Here is a 19,369-nt window from a genome sequence, read left to right on the forward strand (position 1 = left end):
TGGGGTAAGAGAGAAAAAAGATGCATCTTTACCTGGATGAATTTCCTAATGTCTTTAAAGCTAAATGAAAACACTTTAAAACAGCACTGCTTTATGAAATTGCGTCAAGGTGTAAATTTGCAGGACTCTCTACCCAAACCTCTCTCTTATCCTTAAGACATTATCACTTTAGAGATGACTTAATTTCTGGATGAGGTAGCTGGTCATGGCTTCTTAAGTTCTTGATTCATTATGATCAATTTATAAGGGATCTATTTTTTTTTCAAATGATGATTCCTCATTAGTGGGAAAGAATATTTTTAAAAGAAATAATTGTTGGATAAATGTGTATTCTCTAACTTGGAGACCAAGAAAATATCTTAGCTTTCTTTATAAGTCATGGTTTTCTTTCTTCAATGTAGAAATGACAAAGGTCAAGTCTACACAGCACTTACTCCAAGGAAACAGCTCAATGATAATGCCAGTTTCTTTGGTAAATTCAATAAATGATGAGTTATCAGCAGGTAACTTTACAGCTTTGTCACTTTAATTAAACAAAAGAAGACAGGTGAGGTGGCACATGTATGTAATCCATGTGTACTCCCAGCTACTCAGGAGGCTGAGGCAGGAGGATTGCCAAATTTGTGGCTAGCCTGGGCAACCCAGTGAAATCCTGTGTCAAAATAAAAATAAAAGGCACTAGGGATTTAATTCAGTGGTAGAATGCCCCTAAGTGCCATCCTTACTACCCCCTCCAACAAAGACTACATAGAAAGCATATAAAGATATATTTTTACATATAAATAATATATTATACAATACATTATATAATAGTATATATTTATATATATTTAACATTGTGAAACAGAACTACGTGGTGGAAGAAAATCTAAAGAAAATGTATGATATCTTTTCAAACACTACATGCCACATATCCTGGCTCTAATGAGTCAACTCCATCTTTGACCTCCCTTTGATAAAGCCAGCTTCTTCTATCCTTTTAAAAAAAAAAAAAAAAAAAAAAAAAAAAAAAACAGGTTTTATTTTCAATACAAATATTTCACAAAATAAAGAAATTCTGAGTCTACTATGTGCCAAGAATTGTACAAAGCAAAATGTTATTTCTTTTAATCACATATTCATTCCATACTTGGATTTTATCTCCCATTTTAATCAATTACAGAAGCTGAAGCTCACAGAAATTTAGTAATTTGTCTCAAGTTACCTTTTGGCCATTAAAAAATATAGTCAAGATCTGCACCCAGGTTGGACTTCACAGCCCATGCATAATATTTCAAGTACCTTATAAATTAATATAAAATGCTAAATTGAAAAAATAGTAACAACTGATGTTTGTGAAGCTTAAAAGACCTTTAGAAAAACAATAAGCTTCTTGCTAACTAATTCAAGTAGGCAAATCTTGAAGATAAAATGTATCCCTCTTTTTAAGAAAACTAGAATGCTAAAACACAGATATTTAACAGATTACAGAGATTTAACAGAAGGCATTAACAGTAAGCCTCAAATTTTAAAAAGCTGCTTTATATCATATTCATGCAAGTTCTACACAAAATAAAATGCAATGTATATGCAATTTTCCTATCCTCATGGCATGTAATAAAATAATACCAGATGGGAACAGAAGACTTGGGTTCTAGTCTTAATTGATAATTTGTGTTATGGGTTGGGTTGAACTATGTCCCTTCAAATTCATATGTTCTAGTCCCAATATCTAGTACTGCAGAATGTGACTTTATTTGGAAATAGAATCATGCAGATATAATTTGGATGAGGTCACACTGGAATAGGGTAGGCCCTTAATCTGACTTTTGTCCTTTACAAGAAGGGACTATCTGGATACAGATACACACAAAGGGAGAATGACCCTGAGAATGTGAGCACAAAAATAGCAGAGAATGGAGTGATACATATGAAAGCCAAGGAATCCTAAAGATTGCCAGAAAACCACCAGAGACAGGAATGAAACAGGTTCTCCCTCCCAGCCAACAAATGCTCACACTGTGATCAGGACTTTTGGCATCCAGAAGTGTGAAGCAGTAAGTTTCTGTTGTTTAAGCCCACCTAGCATGTTATGGTGGTCCTAGAAAACAAATTCATTTTGTGATTGTAATTTTCCAATAAGTTATTTCAACATTCTGTATTCCGCATTTCAATAGGTATCCTTTTTTTATTCTAAGATCTCTTTCCAAATACTTTAAATATTTTCTATATTCTTGGTATTTAATTCTATTATTTGAATTAAAGTCATGTTATCAAAAGAAGGAAGACATTATTTCCAAATGGGAGAGTTGATATTACTAGTCTCTTAAGGCATAAATCTTACTAGAGTTAAGATTCTAATTTCCTTAAAAATTCACTGGCAAGGAACCAGGCACTAGTAGTCCCAGGTATATGAGAAGCTGAGGTGGGAGCACCATTTAAGACCAGAAGTTCAAGACCATCCTGGGCAACATAGTGAGATCCCATGTCAAAAATAAATAAATAAAATAAAACCAAAATTTATTGGCAAATGTTCCTCAAATGAGAATTAATTTTTATCTAGTAGTTTTACTTTTGCATATATCTTCCTCTCTTTCTTTAGTTATCACTAAGGCAGTTCAATATAGCAAAATTACACACTTGATAGAAGGCCTATTTCTCAAATTTTTCATTCATCTAGAGTTCCTTGTATAATGACTACTTATGGTACTAATCATCTTTGGTGATATCTATTTTGCTGATCATTTCTGAAAATTCTATATTAAAAAAAGTTTATATCTAATTATTCTTTGTGTGGCACTTCTAAAATCTGTTTATTTTATATAGTTCTCTTCAATTTTGAACATTCCTTTCCCTTGCTTTTACATCTCCATTGATCTCTTATAATTTTGTCAGGATCTTTCAACTTCCTCTTGCAATCACTATTTAAGAGTTATTTGGCTTGATGGGGGAGGTTATTTGGCTTTAATGTTTTGTTTTAATCTATTTTTACTACCTCTCAGGTTTCCTTCTGAAAATAATAAAACGTGAAATGTCACATTTCCCTATAACTCAAACTATAATAAGAATAATATAAATTCCACTCATTTGATAATTTTAAAAGGTCTACAAGATTATTAGTTGTATGAAGTCAGATGTCTAAAATAAGAACTGGGACTACAGAACTTGGGTAAGCCAATACTAAAGACACTACTGTTTCCATTACACCAAAACTCTACACTTACTCCAAAAGACATCTAATTTCAGTAAATGCAAATAAATAAATTCTTATATCTTCACAAATAGATAATTAGTAGTTTAAGGAAGTGCCTGATGAAATATTAGCAATGTAATTTTAAAGGAAGAAGGCATATGAAAATTAAGTAAACAGAAGAAATTAAGAAAAACCTACAATACACATTTTATGTAATGAAAGTGACATTTCAAATGGGGGATTGTGAATTATTCAATTAATGGTATTAGGATACAGGGTTAGTCATTTGAAAAAGAAAAGCTACAACTTACACATTCCTCAAACTAAAATAACTTCAATAGAAATTAAAATTCATATGTAAACTCTAGATGAAAGTGTAGCTACATTTATACAGAGATACAATCTTTGAGGAGAAAAACCTATGTGAACATAACCAGATATAGGAAAAGGTTAATAAAAATTTTTAGGAGGCCTTAAAAAAAAACTAAACAAACTATAAAACAAGCAAAGGAGAATCAGATAAATGACAACAGAGGGAAAAAAAATCCGCAATAAATATGACAAATATCATATAAAGGGCTTCTACAAATTAATAAGGAAAAAAACAAACAGAAAAAAAGAGGAACAAGCAACTGGAAGTAGAAAAAATATAAGCAGGCTATAAACATACGTGAAATTTTTCAAGTTCATTAGTAAAATATGCAATTTAAAATAATAAGACACCATTTTGAACTAACAGTTTGACAAAGTCAACTTTCTTAATACTTGAGGGAATGGGGAAACACATGTACTCATACACTATTGGTAGGAGCCAAAAGTGCTATACTTTTGACAGAACACTTGACAATAACTAAAATTTTGAAGTGTATGTTTGATCCAATCATGTTTATAGTAAAAAAAAGAGAGAGAGAGAGAGCATCTCAAAGTCAATGTCAAATAGGGAAGAGGCAAATAAGTAAGATAAAAGGCATCCACAAAATTCAACAGAATGTAGTAGTTACATCTAAGTGTATTGGAAGAAAATAAGGGCAGAAAAAAAAATGAAGGCTATAAACAAATAAATGCTGCTGGGCTGGGATTGTGGCTCAGCGGTAGAGTGCTGGCCTAGCATATGCAGGGCGCCCTGGGTTTGATCCTCAGCACCACATAAAAATAAAATGAAGATATTGTGTTCAACTACAACTAAAAAAAAAAACAAATAAATGTTGTATAGGCACATAAATGTTCAGGAAGAATGATAAGAAATTCACCTTCTGTTGTTTCTTGAGTACAAAAACAACTAAGTACTAAGGAAGATAAGTGTTTACTTTTTAACTTTTATCATATAAGTGTTTACTTTTTAACTTTTAGCATATAACAGTCAAAATAAATACTGGTCCTTTGTGTTCAAAATATTTCTTTAAAACTGTCTCTAGAATGAGTAGAATTTGTTTCCTTATTAACAATTTCAAACAATACCTGTTTATCCAACTTAACTGACATTCACCCAAACTTTTGTTTTAAAATTGAACATATAATTGGAGCAGAATGTAATAAAAACAGAAAAATACAGTAAGATTTTCCTTAAATACATAATAATATATAAATCAGATTTAGACAGTAACAAATATAGAGTATACCTTTTTCTTTTATGAACAATAGAAATTTTATCAAAAGAAAATGTGACTTTGAATGGGTCAATAAAACCAGTATTTTTATTTTAGCATACTCATTTTTAGATTTTAACTATAACAGCTCCCTTAACTCATCTCCATTTAACTGTCCTGTCTTAGTCAACACTGTTGTTTTTGCTGTTTATTAATTATGTCCATGGCATGCTGACCACGTAAACTAATAAGATATATCTACTATAATAAGACACTTCTGATGCCAGTAGGTAAATTATATGGTTAAAAAGTCAATTGTTCATTCTTGAATCTGTTTTTGCCAGTAAACTTGGTATAGTCCTTATGAGACATGAATTAAGAGTATAAAAAGAAAGGGCTGTTTCTATGTAAACTAAGTTGAAAAAGTTGTTAAATTAAAGGAGACATAACCGCAAATAAGGAAAATCATAAAAATCCCCAAAGAGCTTATACTTAGGGTCTTTAAAAAGTATCTTTAAACTTTTGTTCCATTTTAGAGAGATCAAAGCTGAAAACTGCAGATCATGCATATGGATACAGTAAACACAGGAACAACTTCTCTCAACTCCATAACAAGATGGCAAATGACTATATATATTTTAAGTTAAAAATTTTAAATAAGATTGTATATGTTTTTATGATTTCCCTGATTTCTTTTAAATAAACTACAAAGTAACTGTCCCTGTCTCATCAGTTCGTAAAAACTACATGTCTACACAAAATAACAATATGTAGTAATAAACATTCAAAAATAACTTTATGGGAAAAAGTATTAGAATGCAATATGCTCCACAAGGGCAAGGATCTTTATTTTCTTAAGAGATGTATACCAAGTACCTAGATTAGCTACTGGTATATAGAAGACACTTAACGAATACCTAAAGAACAGAACTTACCGTGATCACAGCCTTGCTAAGACAGATGGATCCCCTGCATCCATATTCAGTTTCATCCTCAGATTTGTAGTAACTCAAAGTATTGTTTTTCAAAACTACCCAACGATCCTGCCACCCATGAATGTAGTTTGTCCACTGGGGTGGTTGGGGAAAGAAAGGAGACAGGGAAGAAAAAAGTCAGTATTTTAGAAATCCAAACTTTTTGAAAAAGCAATCTAATTTTAAAATCAAAATGTGAAAAGTCTTAACTCAACAAGCATGATTTTGAAAAGTAGAGATTTTATAGACTGTCTAATGATTTTCAGTAGTTTTTATAATATTTTAAATAAATAAATAAATAAGAAATACAATATAGCATTTTTAATAACCTCGAAACTTTGAAGAAAATCAAAGCAGGAATTTGGCTAAGAATTCTGCTTCGTAGTCCCTGGCTCCTGCCACCCGTGTGACATTTAAATTGTTCTGTCATAATTAGTATACTCAATAAAAAATAAATAAGTTCAGTTAGTCTCTCTCCTATATCAAGTATTGCATAGTCTTCCAAATCAACAGTAGTATGGTGCCAATCATTGCCAAAATTCTATTTTTGTTGTAAATTATTTTCATATGAAAATTTATGATGGTCCTAACTACATCAAAACTAAATACTAAATCATTAATCTTTAGTAAGTATACATCAACTTTAATTTTTCCCCTACAGAACTCAATGCTACATATTGAAATGATTAATTCACTTTTCAAGTTTCCTTCAGGATGTGTTTTTTTTAAACCCAGAAGTAAAAATACAAACATAAAATTGGATGTCACAAACATACTAGGATTATCATTCTCTAATACTGTACTTAAAAAGTGACTTCTGTGTTATTAAAGTCTTGATGTATAGTGAAGATTACAACCAATAAACTGGCAAAGGTAGAAATATAACCTCTATGAGAATATTAATTTCACATTTTTATTTATTCTCCAAGGATTTAAGTATAAACAATCCCCAAACTATCTGCTAATTCCAAAAACTAATTCAAAATGGATTGTTAAAATGTAATAAACTGGCTCAAGCTTTTTAACCATTGAAAAACCTTTGTTTTCCTATTCCCTAATTCAGCATGTTGAGATTGGCTCAACTCTTAAATCTTCTAAGCTCCATTATTCTAACCTCTCACTGAGAACTCACCCATACTCTTTTTCTATGGTCTCCCTAATTGCTATTTTCTTATTTCTGCTTGTGACTTACTACCATTAGTTACGAACTTGATTAAGCAAAACTGAACTTACCTCCTCCCTATAAAGTGTATTTCCTTCTTATGTTCCTACTATCTTGACTGCTTTTGCTACTTCTACAGTTATACAGACTCAAAGCTGGATCAAGATTAGTATATAACATGAAGAAAGTGGTGGATATAGGATTAAACAGACTCACCTACTTTACTACATGTGTAAATAGAGTTCTAACACATCACTTGACTTTTGTAAGCTTGTTTCTTTGCTTGTTTATCACTGAATAACATAATGAAAATGCCTAGCATAGTCAAAGAAGATACTCAATACGACTGATCTGTCTCACTCCTTACAGAGCTCACCAACAAATCCTATCAATCTTTCCTTCATATTAAACCTTTAAATTTTCCTCCTCTTTCCAATTTTCCTATCAAATTACCAAGTTCCTGGATTACTGAGAAAGGCTTAATAATCTGACCTCTTCTATTATCTTCTGCTTTTCATAACTTACCATAATCTCATTTACTTATTAAGCATATTTGTTTACTTTTCTTATTTAGTCATTAAGAATGCAGCTCCAAAACTCACATGAACAACTTCCATTGCATAATATACAGACAAATTAGATCTTGTTTCCCATTACTACCCATCATGAGGCTAGTTACTATGTGACTGTGATCAAGTTATGTACTTACCCTCTCATGTGTTGGTTTCTCTGTCAGTTCTATCTCAGAGTAAAGATTAAGCAAGAATAGACTAAGAACAGTGCCAGGCATGTACTATTTTCTCAGTTTGAGGCAGAGTTATGCATAGCTAATGAAGCTTAACCTTCAATGTCTCTCACAGGTCAGATCCTATCCAAAGTGACAGATGAGGCCCCAGCAATTGTGTCTCTATAATTTTGTATTATTTTTCTTATAGAGGAACCAACAGATTATATAAGGTTTAGGACTATTTAGTTAGTAGATGTTAGCTGCTTTTATTACACCTGGAAGGCAGGTTTCTGCTTTGTTCTCATAATGTTTATTTTCTCCCTTTCCCTTTTTATACAGACAAGATAATATGCTAGACCTACAGAATAATCAGGAATCCTGTCACCAACAGTCTAGCAAGCATAAATTCAGAAGAAAATGTATTTAGTGTAAGAAATCAGTAGCCAGGCATGAGGTACACACCTGTAAATCCAGCAACTGAAATAGAAAAATTCCAGGCTGAATCAGGAGGATCACAAATTCAGTAAATTCAGGAAAACCTAGGCAGTTTGGCAAGACCCTATCTCAAATTAAAAAGTAAAAAGGGCTGTGGATGTGGCATAGTGTTCTTGGGTTCAATCACTAGTACTAGGTGAGTTGGGTGTCAAAATCAAGTTTCAGTCAAAATGCTATGGGAGCTGGCCCAGGTGGTGCATGCCTATAATCTCAGTGACTTGGGAAGGTGAAGCAGGAGGATGGAAAGTTGGAGGCCAGTCTCAGCATCTTAACAAGACCCTGTTCTCAAAATAAAAAATAAAAAAGACCGGAAATGTAGCTCAGTGGTAAAGTACCCCTAGGTTCCATCCCACCTTCCCTTCCCAGACTGCTATGGGATTTGAAGGAAAGGAGATCTTAAATAAATAATTGGTGAAGTAAGAAAAAGCTTTATGGAAAGGACAATATTTGAGATGGACTCAAAAGATCTGCAGCCAAGAGGTATGTGGAGAAGTAAGAAAAACCATAAAGGATGAAGGAAACTCAGAACAGTTTGATATAATTTATTTTATCCAGGCTTAGTTGCTTTTAAGTCCTACAAAGGCAAAAGTCTTTTCCCAACCATGATCCACCCTGGTATTTGTAATTACCATACAGAATTATTGTGTATCCATTATTTCAGGAACTTAACTCTCTTGAGAAGTGATTTTAAAAGAATGTATGCTTTGTAGATATTTCATGTATTTCAGATTATCATATAGAAGAAAAAAATTGGACTGGCATATTTTTAATATAAATTATACACACATATCCATTCCAGATCCACTCCATAACAGGGGAGGAAAAAAAACCCTAGTTTTTAAAAACTAGTTAAAAAACCTATTTATAGTCTCAATTCAAAGAAGAGATACCAAGATCTAACTCTTGTTTAAATTATCAGGTAAGCACAAAGGATTTGAAATATATAACATGTACTTTAAACTTAAAAACATGTAACATTCCTGGTATATGTATTTAACATAAAATAATCTTGATGGAGCTCAGTGGAGTGCTTGCCTAGTTAGCATGTGCAAAGCTCTAGAATTGCCAAACAAAACATCAAGAATTAAAAACTTAAGAGAAAACAAGCCTGGCGTTGTGGCTCAGACCTGAAATCCCAGTGACTCAGGAGGCTGAGACAGGAGGATCACAAGTTCAAAGCCTGCTTCAGCAAAAGCAAAGTGCTAAGCAACTCAGTCAGACCCTGTCTCTACATAAAATACAAAATAGGGCTGGGGATGTGGCTTGGTGGTTGAATGCCCCCGAGTTCAATCCTGGTAACCAAAAAAAACCCAAAAAACAAAAAACTTACAGAAAAATTTACATATAACCATAAATTGTTAAATTTCAGGGAAATTTCCTTCTTAGCTGTTAACAAGAATAATACCAATAACTTTATTCCTGTTGATTCTATATATGCAGCCACAAACTTGAAGTTATTTCCTTTCCGCAGTAGTCAAATAGTGTATTTCTACACACTTAAAACACCAAAGAGATAGTCTTCCATTTTTTGATCTACAGTATACCTACTACCTTATCATGCGTACAGTGAATACTTAGAGCACATGACTTTTTTCCATCAGCCACTCTGCTCCCCAAACTTTCCACAAGTGATTATCAATAGGTCAAAAGTACAGCATGAAAAAAAAAAAGTACAGTGTGTTTTATAAAGCACTTAATATCACAATACTAATGTGGCAGTTCACTTCTCATATAAGTGAAAAGTGATGAAACTGAGAATTGCTAAGAAGCAAAGAACTTATTTCATAACTACCTTCATATGACAATGTATACATATTATGCACTGTGTTCAATACAGATGACTAAATTATAGGATTTTTTAATTTGAAGAAACCCTGGAGAACTTCACTTTATTGAAAACATCCCAATGAAATTCCAAGAGCAATCCCAGTATCAACTGACACGCCATAATTTTTCTGCTATACAAATAAAAGCTAACACTTGTAAGCTGTACATCTGACAAACTCATGCCTTTCCTAGGTCTTTATTATTAGCCTTCTAAAGACATTATAAAGGCCTAATATGAAACAATTCCACAAATGATGTCCAAATGATTCGAATATAAATACTGGAAGCAGAGTGATTTCTTAATAGCCAAGGTTGCACATGACATGGTATCTTATGACCAGCTTGTTGAAGGACTGGCCCCAGCTCCCACTCTCCAAGTTAACTCTAGCTCCAGCCTTTTCTAAAAGTTTAACAGAAAGGGAAGTCAAAAAGACTATGCAAGTACCCATAACAAAAACTTAAAAAGAAAAAAGTACTATCAAAAGATCACCCACCTTCGGCCTTATAATAAGTGACTATTTCCCTTGCTAAAATCTTGAAAAGGAACTTTTCAAAATACATAAAAACTAAGATATCTTTTCCTTACCCTGGAAACATTACTGCAAAAATATTTTATTATTAAGTAATGTTCTTCCTGGACTAAAAATCGGTCTCTGACAAGTTCCAAATAATATTTCTTATACTCATCACGTGCTAATTCAATAGCTCTTTTCTGAACTAGAGTAAGGGGTAAAGGGGAAAGTATAAAAGTGCTCCACAATCACATCTCTCCCTGCATTTAAGATTACTACCACCTAATAGTTTACCATCTTAGATTTCAGGACTATAAAAGGAGTCAATTTGGCTTGTCAAAAGCCATGTCAACGAGCCCCCAACCCTTTTCGGCCCTGCACCCCCAGACTAATCTCCTTTGAAAGGTCCGATGTGAACCGCCCCCACGCCCACTAGTACGGACGCCACCGTTGCCCAACCCAGATTCCTAAACCCCGGACAGCTGCCGCCCCGGGTCCCAAGTCACGGTACACATCTCGCTTCCTAAACTAGATCCCAGCTTAATATATGCGTTCTCTGGTCCTCGGCAGCTACTGACAAGCCCCTGGACAGGCGAAGAAGACCTCTCTCCACACTCCACCCTTAGCCCAGGCACTCCTGCGGCACTACACAACCCCACACCCGGCACATTCCGCAGCCCCCGCCCCGGGACGGTCCTGAGTGTCTCCTGCCCAGCCCCACCCCACACACTCAGAGGCTCGGCTCTCCTAGCCTCGCAGCAGGTGAGTCTGGGCAGCTGGCCCTAGAACCCGCGAGTTGCTCACCTTGCTGAGAACCCCGCAGCGCTCCACAGGCGGCCCGGACTCCGTCTCCGGGTCCTCCTCCGATCCCGAAGAGTTCCAGCTCTGGTTATCCGACATGGAGGCGCGACAGCCAAGCAGGAGACCGGCCCCCGCTCCGTGAGCTGCGCCGGAGGAGGCGCCCAGTCCCGGGGTTGAAGGGTCGGGGGATGCCGAAGCGAAGAGTGCGGGTGGGGAAAGGAGATGGGACGAAGTCCACCAGCCTCCACGACGCCGTAGCCGCCGCGCCTGACACCGAGCGGACCGGGGAAGGAGGACGAGCGGCGAAGGAAGCCTGCCCTTCCAGCCGTCAGCCGCCGCCGCCACCGTTGCTGTGACCCCTGCGCTGCGCCGGGCGCCGCTACCCGAACTCGTCCCTCTTGATGCCAACCTCAGTCAGGGAAGGAAAAAGGGAGGAAGAAGGGAAGAGAAAAATCCAGCTGCAGAGACCCGGGTCCACTCACACCTCCGCTAGCGCCGCCATCTTCCTGCCTGGCCCACTATTTACCCTCCCCTCCCCTCACCACTCCCCTCCTCTCCGTCCTCCCATTCTCCCCCTATGGCCCGCCCCGTACCCCTCCCGACGTCTGACGCCACACGCCAAGGGCTTGAGATTCCCCTCACTGAAGCGTCCTACCTCCGGCCTTCGCGGGTGACTATGGGTAGAAAGGTAGGAGGGGCAGAGAGTGGAGAGGGCGGAATAGGGTCACCGCCGAGCTGCATTCTGGGAAGGGTGCTGCTTGTACTGTCGCGCAGCCTCCTGGGAGTTGTAGTCACGATCCTGGGCAAGTGGTGAGTGTCCTGCGCCGGGAAGGCTTGTCGCCTTGGGAACCGTCAAAAGGCAGATGCGCTTCGTTTGACAGTAGCGTGGCTGACCCCCTGACCTCGCTTCTCTGTCCCTACCTAACGTGTTTATGACGAACCCTGCGGTCTTGCGGGTCAGGAGGTGAGATAACTCTCCGGTAAGGATGTCGGGGTTACCTTCTATGGCGGCTTAGGGGCAAGCTCAGGAACCTACTGAGGCTTGCCTGGGCAGGAATGTACCGGACGCTTCCGCCTTCTAGCATGGGCTAGCAGGGCGGGATTTGTGACCTCTCTAGTGACAGGGATTCCTCTCCACATCCACTCAGCTCACTTCCCCGCCGCGTCTAAAGAAAACAACCATCACTATTAAAATCTCGATCTTCGATCTTGCCCTTTGTAAGTTAGACGTTTCCCGCCTTTAAAAGAAGAATTTCTTCATTCCCTCTCACAAATAATTGTGAGGTTTCTTTGCACGGTTAGATTTCTAGAATTTTATTTTGTAGGAAGTAATTTTGAGATTGTCAGAGAATAAATGACATTGGAAGAATTTTTAAGTAAAATTAAAACTTCAAGCAATAGTCTGGAGTTTGCTTTTAATTGAAAATGATTATCTTTCTGAGACCTATATGAACCATCTGTACTTATTTCCGCTCCCTGAAAGGTAGATAAGGTTGTAGTAGAAATTTTCTAGTATAAGAAAGACCAAAGTGGTATTGTTTTATTGAATAATAAGGGATTAGGCAATAGAGGAGTATGTTTTTAATGCTGGAATTGGTGATAAGAGAAATTGAAGATCTAACATCATGTACATTATAAGTTAACTTTTACTGTGAGATCTTTAACTTCATAGCTACAGTTCTTTCCTCTAGTTAACTACTTTTATATCATATTGATTTCCACATAATTGCCAATAAAAAAATTCTTATTAAACCATGGGTTTTAATTTTCTCTCCACAGTGGATGGGAAGATAAGGGTAAATTTTGAGTTTAAGGGAAAAGACCCAGTGGCTGAAAATGCCTCTTGTAGTAGTGGAGACAAGACAACTTCACTGGGATCTTCAGGAAAAAATGGAATGATGGGAAATGTCTATGAGAAGGACCTGTGATATCTTTTCATATCTCCAGATTGACTCTTCTAGATGCTAAATTTTCAGTAAGTCAGCTATAAATTGTTTTCCCATTGTGAAATCATGATAGTGTGTAATTGAAAGCCATTCAAATGAATTAAGCCATAAGAGGTAAAGCTTTTGAAAATACTTTGTCAACATGCTAAAACATAATCCCAAGGTTGTCATTCAAAAAGGAGAAAACTCCATTAGCACATTTTCTGTCTTTATTGAATTACAAAAAGTATATCTTTATAATGCTGAATTAAGTTTTGCTTTGCCTTGTGATTGCCAAATTATGGTGATATTTCCAATTTCTGAAATTTTAAGCCTTCAATTTTAAGATCATTACTCTTAAGTAAATGTGAATTGAGAAATTCATAAAGCAATTTAGAATTATGGGAGCATAGTATATGTTTGCTTTTATTTTTTATTTTTATTTTTTTTAAGTTTTTTTTTTTAAAGAGAGAGTGAGAGAGGAGAGAGAGAGAGAGAGAGAATTTTTTTTTAATATTTATTTTTTAGTTCTCGGCGGACACAACATCTTTGTTGGTATGTGGTGCTGAGGATCGAACCCGGGCCGCACGCATGCCAGGCGAGCGCGCTACCACTTGAGCCACATCCCCAGCCCCTATGTTTGCTTTTAAATTGAGTTTTATCTTGTATTTTATACCTTTCTAACTTGTGTGTGATTGTAATCACCAGCTCTTGGGTCATTAAGGTGCCTACTAAGTGTGAAATCGCATTATTTTATTTACTATTAATGTGAGAGAAATTATCTTTAAAAAAGGTTTTTGCTGCATTGTTCCTTTTACTTTTAGGATTAAAATATTTTTAAATACAGGAAAAATTTTGTGTCATTAGAATGTCACATGAGAGGTTGAGGTTTACTTCATTACTGTTAGTGGAAATAAATCAAAAAGCAAGAATAAAATACATGAATTTTCTTTATTCATTGATCAGAATAACTTTTAAGTTTTCTGCCTTAGGACTTTCCCCAACCCTCTTATTCATTTCCTAAATTTTCTTTTTACTAAGTTAATTTAGAACTTAAATTCACCTGGAATTTATTTTAGTATATGAAATGACGTAGGAAATTAGTTTTTAAAGATGGCTATTTGTCCCAACACTTTGTTGAACAATCTGTTGTACCTTTATACATTTATGAAATGAAGAATCTCTTTATCTGGACCTGTTTCTGGACTCCTTTCTTTTTCATTGATCTATTTATCTCTACCTATGTTAATGTCATACTAATTTAATTATTTATTAACTTTATATTATTTTCATATATATACTATCAAAATTCCCCTGATTTTCTTTTTCTTTTTTTTATATTTATTTTTTAGTTGTAGTTGAACACAATACCTTTATTTCACTTATTTATTTTTATGTGGTGCTGAGGATCGAACTCAGGGTCTCGCACGTGCGAGGCAAGCGCTCTACTGCTGAGCCACAACCCCAGCCCTTCTTTTTTATTTATATATTTTTTCTATCTTCCAGACAAATTTTAGATTAGTTTGTCAAATTGCATGAAAAATTGTGTTGAGATTTGGATTGAGAATGCACTTTTTTTTTTTTTTTTAGGAAGAAATGACCTTTCAATATTATTTGCATTGGCTAGATACTTTAAATATGTGATATGACTTATTCCTTAAAAATCATATAAGGTGGAGTAGAGTTGTAGCTCATTGGTAGAGCATTTGCCTAACATGTGTGAGGCACTGGGTTCGATTCTCAGCACCACATATAAATAAATAAAATAAAGGTCCATTGACAACTAGAAAAAAATATATATATAAGGCGATGTGTTAGCTTTCTATCACTGCAACAAAATATCTGAGAGAACCAACATAATATAACCAACATAAATGAGGCAATGTTTATTTTGGCTCACAGTTTCAGAGGATTCCTCCTTTATGTTGATTGTTTGGCCCTATTGCTTTAGGCATGTGTACAGAGTCCTTGGTGGAGCTCTGTTCACTTCAGGGTATCTATAAAGCAAAGAAGGAGGGGGAGAGGCCAGGGTCCCAACATCCCCTTCAAGGACACTACCCACTGACCTAACTTCATTCCACTGAGTGCCACCTCCTTATGATTCCACTACCTCCTAATAGCTCCAGATGCTGGCAACCAAGTCTGGCATATAGGCCTTTGGGGGACAACTAGGATCAAAACCATAATAGGTAAGGTTTGTTGGTCCCATTTTGAGGATGAAACCAAAGCTCAGAGAGGCTAAGTAACTTAGTGTTGCATGGCTTCTAAGTGGCAGAATTAAGATTTGAACTCAAGTCAAACTGATTTAAAAGATCATACATTGTTTTGAACAACCAATAAAAAAAATAAAAAAATTTTAAAAAAAGATCATACATACTAGGTTGGGGATATAGCTCATTGGTAGAGTTCTTGCCTAGCATGCACAAGGCGCTGGGTTCAATTGCCAGCACCATTAAAAAAAAAAAATACATACCCTTTTCTGTGCTTCAGAATACTTCTAAAAGTGGGAGAAATTGTGTAAATAAGTAATGCATTCTGTAGATAAGTGCACCCTACCAATGATGGTCTTAATTCAGCTAATTTTTTAAAATCTTTCATTTGCCTCGCCCTTAAAATTTTGCTGTCTTTTTTAACTCCAACATCAATTCTGTAGAATTTATTATTTCTATTCTATTTCTAATATTTCAGATGACTAAACCAAATTATAGGAAAATTAAATAGTTAGGCAAGTATTTTACCACTGAGCTACATACAGCCCAGCCCTATGCCTATTTTTAGTCTATACTTCAATCTGTTTTTCCACCTCAGTATCCCAAGAAACCCCTAATCCTACTTCCATTTTTCTGTCCTTTATCTTGGTCTCAAATCCAGACTTCTTTTTTGGTAGTACTGGGGATTGAGCACTCTAGCCAAGTGCTAAGCTACATCTCCAGCTCTTTTTTTAAATTTTATTTTGCAATTTGAAATTGCCCAAGCTGGCTTTGAATTTGTAATCTTCCTGCCTTTTCCTTGAAGTAGCTGGGGTCATAGCCTTGTTCCACCATATCTGGCTTGATGTCCTTTTTTCATATCTCACTATTATATTTTTATCTTCAACTAAAGGCAATTGATTATGATTTGGAATGGTTAATAGTAATATTAAGCCAGGTTATCCCTTTTATTGAGATGAATATTTAAGTAGGTACTGCCAGTGTTTACCTTGCTTACTTTTTCTTTTTATTTGGGATCATCCATATTCCTTTTAAATTAATTTTTAATGGATTCTTTTATTAATATGAATTATTTCTCTGTTATGCTGTACTTCCTTGCCTTATTCTATTACTTTGTTCCTAAAGGTGACTTTAGCTATCTGTCTTAGACTACTTTATGTGTTAATTTTTATTACTTAACAAGGACAGCATTATTTTGGGAGTGGGAGGGAAGAGGTGGATGTGATATTCATTGATAACTTAATACACTGGGTATAGTAACTTAGGGATATGTCATATCCATAGAAAGTTCTAACATTCAAGTATATTAGACAGTGATTTCAGAAGTGGAATTTCAAAGGACATGTGGATTACCCTTTTATCCTTTTTCACAAAAGAGAGCCATGCCAGGCATATTTCAAACAAATATTCTTTCTTATGGTTGAATAAAATTGAAAGTGTTTTTTATTATATATGTTCAGTTTTTTAGAATAAAATTTGTTGGGGGAAGTTGAGTATTTCATAAATTTGGTGTTTTTTTTTTTACTTTATTTATTTTTATGTGGACTAAGAATCAAACCAGGTGCTTCACATATGCTAGGCAAGTGCTATTCCACTGAGCCACAACCCCAGCCCAATAGTTCATAGATTTCACTAGAACTATAAAAATTCCTTCAATCTAAAAAGTATATGTTGTACATTAATAATACTTGAACAACCATATTAGTGTTACTCTTAGCACATACACATTTCTTTCTTTTATTTATTTTTGGTCACACTTTTGATTCTTTATATTTGAACTTCTTTTCCTGTGTGGAGAAATTCCTTTGTTGATCAGTATTTTAAAGTTATGCCATATAAAGCAGTGTGATATTTTTAGCTAGAAGCCACAAGATACTTATTTTGTAAAGATGTTTTGCTTTTTGTCCCTAGTCCATTCATTGTTTCACTTTTATTATAATTTCAAATCCTCTTATTCTTAGACAAGCTTAAAAACATTTTAAAAATATTTTTTTAGTGGTAGGTGGCTGTATTTTATTTGTTTATTTTTACGTGGTGCCGGAATTGATCCAGTGCCTCATATATGCTAGGCAAGCGCTCTACCACTGAGCCACAATCACCCCTTAAAAAGATTTTTGTGGAACATAAATGTTACTATGGTGATACAGTTTATAAAAATACAGTTTTGTTTTTATCCCTACTTAAGATGTTTATTAAGATGCTATTTGATATTCCTGACAAGTGTTGTAAAAATGAAATGCATATGTAATCCCAGTGGCTCAGGAGGCTGAGACAGGAGAATTGTGAGTTCAGAGCCAGCAAAAGCAAGGCTCTAAACAACTCACTGAGACCCTGTCTATAAATAAAATACAAAATAAGGCTTGGGATGTGGCTCAGTGGTTGAGTGCCCCTGAGTTCAATCGCTGGTACCCCCTCTCCCAAAATGAAATATATACAATGTTTTCCATGGATTCAATACTTTCAAACATTTTACTCTCTCAGAATCCCACAGTAAGTGTACAAAAGTACTGATATGTATTCAACAGATGAGTATTAAAGATCAAATTTAAAATTTAGAATTTGCCTATCACATGGTAGGGTTTTAGTAAATCTTTATTGATGAGTGCAATAAGTTGATTGATGATTGAAAGGAACCTTTGGGAATTGCAATTAACAAGAACTAGGGGACTAGGTTTGTGGCTCAGTGACAGAGCGCTTGCCTAGCAAGTGTGAGGCCCTGGGTTCGATTCTCAGCACCACATAAAAATAAATAATTAAATAAAGGTATAGGGCTGGGGTTATGGCTCAGAAGTACAGCACTTGCCTGGCACATGTGAGGCACTGGGTTCAATCCTCAGCACCACGTAGAAATAAATAAATAAAAGTATTAAAAAAAAAAAAAAGAACTAGGAAAAAAATTCACTATAGTACAATTACAATTAACCTAAGACCAAAGAACCAAATTTTATCATAGTTTTCTGTAAGGAGAATGTATTATTTGTTAGGAGGATCCAATGTCAGACATTTTAGGATCATTTAATTTATTATTCACTCAGCAAAAATATTGCTATCAATGAATATTTTTCATATAAGGAAATTAAAGTTTGAAGAAGTTAAGATTAAGTTGTCAAAGGTCACATCTAGTGAATACTCTTGTCTCAGACTTTGGCCCTTAGAAACTTGTAATGTGTACTGTATTACATTTGTGGGATGGGGATTAGCAGTTTTAAAACTTCTATACAATTATATTAGATTTAAGAAAAAAGACAAAAAGCTATTATCCTCAATTACTTAAAATGATTAAACATTTCAGCATCTGTCAAAGCCAAACTATATTCTAAGTATATTATATCAGTGTTTTTTGTTGTTTTTGTTGTTGTGTTTTGTTTCTTTGACAGTTTTCTTAAAAGAAAATTTATTTACATACCTTTTTTTGCCACATAACCTTTTAAAGCTATAATAGCATATTATGTAGCTAGTTTATGTATTTTTCTTTGATTGCTAATGTGTACTAAAAACAAGTCTGTGTTCTGATTACCCATAAAGAATTGAAATGACCTCTGGTACCTAATGGAATTATCTTTTTATCTTTCGTTGATAAAGGAATAGCTCATAGATTTTTTTTTTTTTTTTTTTTTTTTTTGTGCCAGGGATTGAACCCACAGGTGCTTAACCATTGAGCCACATCCTCAGCCCTTTAATTTTTATTTTGAGACAAAGTCTCACTGGATTCCTGGTACTGTCCTCAAAATTGTAATCCTCCTACTCAGTCTCCCAAGTCATTAGAATTACAAGTGTGTACCACCACACCTTGCTGTGTTGATTTAACACTTAGCATATCAAGAAAATGGTCATTAACATTATTTTATTTTTTTATATTTTGAGCCATTTTAAGAATAATCAGAAGTAACAATATTGTGGTGAAAACAACTTTATTACAAATTATAATAAAAACTGAAATATAGGAAACTCAGATTTTTGTTAACTGTATTTTCCTGA

At 35.1% G+C, this 19,369-nt stretch overlaps 2 protein-coding genes across 10 annotated transcripts in view; one reads left to right on the forward strand and one right to left on the reverse strand.

Annotated features, from left to right (window-relative positions):
* The window catches only part of CERT1 (ceramide transporter 1), a 111,265-nt gene extending 99,608 nt beyond the window's left edge, over positions 1–11,657 (reverse strand). Inside the window, exons 1-2 of one of the 2 annotated variants that reach the window (XM_081286495.1) lie at positions 11,260–11,657; positions 5,694–5,828 (exon numbers count right to left, since the gene is read on the reverse strand). In XM_081286495.1, the coding sequence (XP_081142621.1) occupies positions 5,694–5,828; positions 11,260–11,355 (231 nt within the window). In that variant the 5' untranslated portion in view covers positions 11,356–11,657. The remainder of the gene's footprint in view (positions 1–5,693; positions 5,829–11,259) is intronic. The other variant, XM_081286494.1, reaches the window with a different exon arrangement.
* Positions 11,658–11,669: 12 nt separating this feature from the next.
* Positions 11,670–19,369, forward strand: part of POLK (DNA polymerase kappa) — a 71,554-nt gene continuing 63,854 nt past the window's right edge. For 2 of the 8 annotated variants that reach the window (XM_081286419.1, XM_081286424.1), the window contains exons 1-2: positions 11,670–12,236; positions 13,036–13,231. The gene's annotated coding sequence lies outside the window, so the exon portion shown is untranslated. Of the gene's footprint in view, positions 12,251–13,035; positions 13,232–19,369 lie in introns of all 8 variants that reach the window. The other 6 variants (XM_081286420.1, XM_081286425.1, XM_081286422.1 and 3 more) reach the window with 4 other exon arrangements.

Source organism: Spermophilus citellus, assembly GCF_964194105.1.
Source record: "Spermophilus citellus genome assembly, chromosome: 1".
NCBI lineage: Eukaryota > Metazoa > Chordata > Mammalia > Rodentia > Sciuridae > Spermophilus > Spermophilus citellus.